General features: G+C 30.9%; 1 protein-coding gene across 1 annotated transcript; it reads right to left on the reverse strand.

The window, feature by feature from the left end:
• Positions 1-322: 322 nt before the first annotated feature.
• Positions 323-4,693, reverse strand: LOAG_11121 (hypothetical protein; the record flags this gene model as incomplete). The annotated part of the gene is made up of 8 exons (XM_003146645.1): positions 323-1,147; positions 1,340-1,408; positions 1,561-1,708; positions 2,274-2,362; positions 2,989-3,171; positions 3,363-3,615; positions 4,110-4,305; positions 4,492-4,693. 8 exons carry the CDS (start codon positions 4,691-4,693, stop codon positions 323-325), a joined length of 1,965 nt encoding a protein of 654 aa, XP_003146693.1.
• Positions 4,694-7,243: the final 2,550 nt, after the last annotated feature.

Genomic DNA, 7,243 nt, shown 5'->3' on the forward strand with positions numbered 1-7,243 from the left:
ATCATCTCCAATAACTTCATTTGTGATGATTGGATTTTCGGGATACTGCCATCTCTCGCCATTTCTGTAATAGAATTCTATTCTATTTCATTAACCATTTGGTTCATATGATTTTTGTAATCAATTAAATGAATTTTGATGAATCACATTAGACAAGATACCTCAATTTGCATACAATCAAGTTCACTTAGCACTAAGTGCGAGCAAGAAGTACCTAAAGCCAACCCTAAAAATTAATGATTTTTTTTGTCATTTATGTACCTAATATCAAGTCATTATAACGATCCTGTATATGGGAATATGTTACCTTTCATTTGGTTGATCATTGGGGTAAGCGACAGAAGAAAATTTTTTGTTTAACCGGTAGCAGTTTTAACCATACTGGTAAAGGTGATGGGGTGGTGACCGAATATAGCGAATCCGACATAACTGGAGATGGTAATGAAGTGTTTGGGAGTGATACTGGCATGGTACTGACCACAGCAATATTACGAACAGTAGGCTGAGGTGACAGCAAATCGAAATTTAGCTTTTCTATTTCTGAATGGCATTCTGGTTCACGATTTGAATCAAGTGAGTAACGATCATCATTGATGAATTTGCACTGTTCAATAACGAACGATGTTTCGGACTTCTGGCTTGACAGACTGCTGATGTTGGGGGATGACATCTGGTCACTTTTACGTTTGTTTGTTGTATTTTCAGCGGATACCCTTGGCTTACTATTCAGTAAAGCCTTAACATATGATGAGGTACTTCGGAGCTCTTGCTCAACTTCATCGATCATAACGTTCACTTTCTCCATTGCACTATCAAGTTTCCTCCAAGAATCCTTTCTGTCATTGCCTGATGTTTCCTTGGATTTTAAATGACGTGTAACTGTTGGAAAAGAACGTGACGTGATTGTAGCAGGAAGTTGAGTGTAAGGTCGAATATCAAGCGACGAATGATGGCATACCCTTGGTGCAAATTCGATTCTTGGCAATCGTTTCAATGATGAAATAGCAATGCTTGGGATAGTACCCTGAACAAATTCGGTGGGACATAGCTTCAGATTCATTGCTAACAACCCTTCGTCAGCCACATACGTCGGATACGACCAACAACGTGCTATATATTCAGCCCTTATCAATACACCATCTGGTACCTGCAATTAAGTCAATAACATTTGATATCTGAAATTAAGATATGCATAAATGTCGCACTTGTTGTTATTATCAGAGAAAAAGTCTGATGAGCATTTGAATAAGACAACACAAAATATAAATTGTCGCGACGAAACAGTAGCATTTATAAAGTTCGGAATTAAAAATGAAATCGAAAAGATAGTTCCAATAACCTTTTCTCTAATTGCATTTATTTGCAGATCTTGATGCATTTCAGTTCGGCTTACACCTTCTTGAAGTATCTGTAATAATTAATAAATAGTAGCAGATATTTGAGAAAATGTATGGTTTTGTCTAAAAATAAATTTCAAATTTTATTTACCAACACGTTAAGCTACACAAAAACACAATAACAGAATTCGCCATTAACAATTAATAAACAGAATGAACGAACCACTTCTTTAAGCAAATGATTCCGCCAACAAATAATATTTTCGGGACAAAATTCACTCATATGCGCAAATGGTGAACGAAATGTCGATAAATAATCGAACAAGTGGTTCAACTGTTCGAAATCACTTTGATCAGCTTCCCTCATCCAACTGAAGTGTGACAAGTTAATAGAAGATATAATGATATAAAAGCAAAACAATGATAATTAGCTGCTTATAAGCCATTTTGATTAAAACTTTACCAATAAACTATGAAATTCCAAAATTTTCATTTGGATACTGAATTGATACTTGGAAATAAGAGGACAATATAAAACAATATTATGATGAGATAATAATTGATGACAGTATTCTCCTCCCTTCTTCCCTCCCTGATTACGTCATATAATGCTTTTTCTTTTTTTTTTTTTGTTTTCGATCTTTTCTCTTTACTTTTTCATTTATTCATTTTTCGCACCTTCGCTTTTTTTGTTTGAGAAACACTGAAAAATTCTCCCAAAGTTCAAAAAAACTAAATTCTGAATTGCACTAAAACATTCGTTGTATTGTGCAAAGTGATGTAACTGTAACTGTTCGTTATGATGAAAAAGTATTTCAACAAGAAAATCATGGTAGTGCAAAGATCGTTTTAAAAGAAAAAGAATGAAAAATTTTAGGAATAAAATTTGAAATTGGTATTTCTGGAAATGATGTCCATTTATTCAATCGATCATACCTCATTAATAAATCATCATCATCTTTGTCTTCTTTTTCTTCTTCATTCAACAATTTGTAATACTTTATAATTGCTTTTTTCATTTGATTCTGAAAGAAACAAAATTTGATGAAAAATGGGTTATAAAACAATTTCATGACTAATAAACACGATAAAACGATAAATTAAGTTGAATTAATTTCATGATAATGTTTAGTCGAAGAAATATTCCTGTTAAATTTCGAGAAATTTTAAATTTATTACGTTAGAAATGATATCATGTCGATGTTCCATTGAGGCAGAATCACGTGCTATAAGGCGCAATATAATGAGAATAAATTTGAAGAAGCCATGAATCCAAAAAGAAATTGATTTTGATTGATAGTGATTCCTCCTCGGAAATTTCCTGTCAAAATGCTACACCACAAATGTTTTCAGTATAATGCAGTACTAACAGCATTCGTTTAATTTCAAATGATTTCAATTTACAAACAATGACATCTTTCTACTTAAAACAAACATACATTAAAGTATATAGCCCGGAGATCAATAAGGCATATAAGATTATAAAACACCTAAATTTTAACAAAATTTTAATCAACCATATATCCTAGAGAAAGCTTTAAAAGCGGAAGATTAATCAATAATTCTATCACTATTACTTCAGCAGAAAAATCAAATTAGGACTAAAATTGAAGTTATCAATTTTCCCGCAATGATAAAACTAATCTCTTACTTCACAATCGCCGTTTATTTGCAAGAAATTCCAACAAAAATGTTCGATACAAATGTGTAACACATTAGCATCGGATAATAGTCGTATATAAGCTTGGATAAGAATCCATAAACGAACATAGCAATATTGCTCCTCATCGAAACCAACAAAAGTTGTGCACATATAAACAGGTGGCCGCGGTAGCTACAAAAAAAAATTCACATTTAATTAACAGTAAACAAAATCGTTCATTCGTATATTAGCGAATGCTAGCAAATGGAATGCTAACAATACAAATTAATGGATCTACTAATAAAATTGTTTCTAGAATTAATTCTAAATTCTACTTTGAGATCAAGTAATTGGGAATTTTTTTTTTTTGCAAAATGACCTACCGATATGTCAGCATTCACAAATAAAGGCATCATCTCATGTATATTACACATTTTGACCAATATTCGATCGAGTAGTAAATTTACTCCCCGTGTCTCCGCGATAGCATCCATTTGAAGCAATGAATCGGCTAATTTACCCCATGAAAATAGCATATTTTGGATGCTTCCGTATTCTTTTATCTCGCCTAAGCTATCAAGTTCATTGAAAGCCATTTCAATACGTCCTTCACAAAACATTTGCAAAAGCTTAAGCCTGAAATGGCGTAACAATGTTCTCTTCCCGCTAAAAAATCAACCAATGATAACCAGAATTTCAAGTAATTAATGCAATTTGCTAAATTTCAATCCTGATAGTTCAGAGTTCGCTACTTCTTAGTTGATTTAGTAAAATAATATGACTCTTATTAGAATATTACATCATATTGTTTGTTGTGCTATTAATTATGCATAAATGGCTATTACGCAATTAGTAGCATTATGTAAATGAGTAAAGAGTTAAATAGAGATTGATCCTTGCCTAGATCTGCTTGCATAATATTGGTATAAGTTTCTTCATTGGTTAATTTTAAAATAATTTTACAGATACAATATTGATTTGACTTTAAGTGATATTTATCATGCATCCATAAGTTTCACTGTGTTCAAATATGAATTTGAATATTTAAGTCCTGAGGATATCAGGATACTATGGAAAAGAGAACTATCAAAATGAAGATTATTTTTGTAAAATGTATTGCAATGATGAACCCTGATAATTGTTCCTCCAAGAAGCGTAGCATTGCTTGTGATTTAAGGTCACGAAATTGATCGCAATAATAGATAGCCTCAATGCGATGACCACAAGTCCATAAAAGCATCGGTGGTGTGCGTTCGTCACATATAGTCGATATTGTTTTTGCAATGTCAATTCGCTTTAGCAAGATAGCTTCTTCCAAATTTATTTCTGTAAAATCCACTAAAATTTCAACTTGACACAATTATTAAAATTTCGTCAAATCGTATTTATATGCTGCCTACAGTTTGCATGAAGTATTTGCCATTTTTTTTGATAGGAATTGTTAATTACAGATTTACAGAAAATCTTAATTTCATTCAAAGTAATTATTTAAAAAAGCCAAAGTTCGATTACCTGACGATAATTTTGGCCATTCATAAAGCGAAGGAAGTGAGCCTGGATTTCTTGGTGTAAGTAATGGAAAGCCAAGGTAATATGCTGCAACTAGTCGAGCGAAATCAATCGATTGATCAGAAAATGGATCTTTTCTGAAAATTTCCCACAAATTTTCGAGACGAACCGGAATTGAAATACAAGTATTTTCAGGTATCGACATCACAGACCATAATGTTGATGTCTAAAAAAAAAACAAAGTTTAAGTATTTATCAGTTTCTGACATTCCAACAAATTAATACTTAGTAAATGACCTAAAATTAAAATCAAAAAACTTAAAATGTCCACCATTTTTTTTGTTCCGTAAGAGAAAAGGTATGTTTGAGATCAACAAGAGCTCATATACCTTGAATTAAAGCGTATTCCTAAATTGTCTGGAGATTAAAAAATAATGAAATTCGTACGAATTAAATAGCAAATTTCAAAAAGTAATAAGTAAAGAACAGTGATAGTAAGAATGGAGAAGAAAGAAGAGAATGCAATTGGATTGCAAAATTTAATTGCATGCATGCATGCGTATCGCGCAGCGGATAAGCAGCTTTAGTTGATGCTACTTGCTTCTTCCCCTAGCAACGAAATCTTCCGCTTTCCCGATCTCATAAATTGTTTTCCTTATTGGTTCGTCCACTAATCATTTGTGGTAGATAAAGTCGGGAATAATTTAAGTTGAAATTGCAAACACGGGAAAAAAAATTCAAATGAATTGGGCAAATAAACACTGAGTATTAATAGAAATTTGAATTCAAATCAATGACAACAATAATAAATCAACTTTTTTTTTTGGGCTGAAACAAAAATTTCAAGCTAATGAACACCTAAATTACATGGCACAATAATTTATCCAAAATGTACCATTTTCAAGAATTTCGAGAAATTTATGATGATTTATTGATCAAATTGATTTTTTATGAAAATTTAAAATTTCTCTTCATTTTACAACTTGTTAATTTTTATTTGCCAAAAACATCTCATTGCTTGTGAAATATACATCATTCGAAGATGATGTTGAAACTGTTATGTTATTGCTCCCATTTTTTGACAATCGTTTTGACCAATTCCCTTTTATGTAACCGTTTCCATCGATATTTGACGAAATATATTTATGTATGTGTTTTTTCCTTTTCGAAAGGGAATTTTCATAAAAATTTATGGAAAATTCAAGCATACTAGAATTAAATGATAAAAAGGTCCCATGCTAACTGGAAGTATTTAGCTTTTAACCCAAAATTGATGCTATTTCAGAAGCTACTTTACTGGTTAAAGTTTAATCAAACTTCTATGACAATTGTTAGTATCATTGTTATCATTTCGAATAAAGCTACTTTTTTTACTGCTTTTTTCTTTTTTTCGAACCAAAGATATAAGCCATTTTTATTATTATATGCACAAAATGGATGGATTACTTAGATGACCTTTCAAGATGGCATTATTTAGCTAATATAAGTGTGTAATTGGTCACAGTTGGAGAAGAAGAAGACGGAAAGAAGGATAATGGGAGTGGATAAAGTATAAATATGATGATGATACGGATCAATTTACAATAGAAAGCAACAACCGGTAGCATGATATCCTCTTCTCATTTCTTCACATCACTTCTCCTCTTAACTCAATCAAGAAAAAAAAGGAAACTTCGTGATTGTCATCAAGTGGTACTTACCTCATCTACGGATAATGCATATATTGAAAACAAGATTTAATGGAGAGATGGTACAAGACAGATGGAAGTAAAACGGAGCTGGTAAAACTGGAAAACCTATATAGTAGTTTTGAATGAATTTCATTGAACAAGTTGAATAGAACTAACTTCCAATACGAATGCTCTTCAGTACTATCTTGAAGTACTTTTGAAGTGTCGTCAGTTCATCAGTAATCTCACTATCTGCACTAATGTTCTTTTCATCCGATATAATCCAATCAGAAAATGGTATCTTCAATGACAAGATGGTGATCACTACTACATACCGTAGTGTGTAAATAATTCAAATATACATTTATTGTTTAATTTGTCCACAATTTTCTATGCTCTACTATGACCCTTACACAATGTGCTCATTTTGATTTCGAAAAGATGATCGAATGAAAAAAATAAAATGCCCTGATTGGAACAGTTAAACAATAAAGTACCTCTCTGAATTTACCTCTGATTTATAATCTGTTAGTTAATTCATCCTTTCTTTGCTTCGCAATACCTTTCCATGAAATTTTTGGACTAACTTCAGAAATAGTGAAAATAATGAATACTTTCGAATTTCAGTTAATGAGCTGTAGTCAAAAATGATTATGAACTGAATACATTCAGATCTCTTTGGTCTTCCACTTTTGAAAAAACAATTTAGGTCATTTTAATTTTTATTTCAAAACCATATATTCGAATAAATTTAATAAGTCTACAATGTTCCGTTAAAACCTAAAATCTACTTTAAGTCTACTTTCAAAACCTACTTTATCTACTTTAAATCCAAATTAATGATACTTTCAAAACCTACTTTATCTACTTTAAATCCAAATTAATGAATTCGAAATATTTAAGATCCTGTATTTCCGTGAAAAAAAATAATTGATTATCTGTATGAGTTGTGGCAAATATAACAAAAATAATAATAATAATAATAATAATAATAATAATAATAATAATAATAATAATAATAATAATAATAATAATAATAATAATAATAATAATAATAATAATAATAATAATAATAATAATAATAA

Source organism: Loa loa, assembly GCF_000183805.2.
Source record: "Loa loa unplaced genomic scaffold supercont3.44, whole genome shotgun sequence".
NCBI lineage: Eukaryota > Metazoa > Nematoda > Chromadorea > Rhabditida > Onchocercidae > Loa > Loa loa.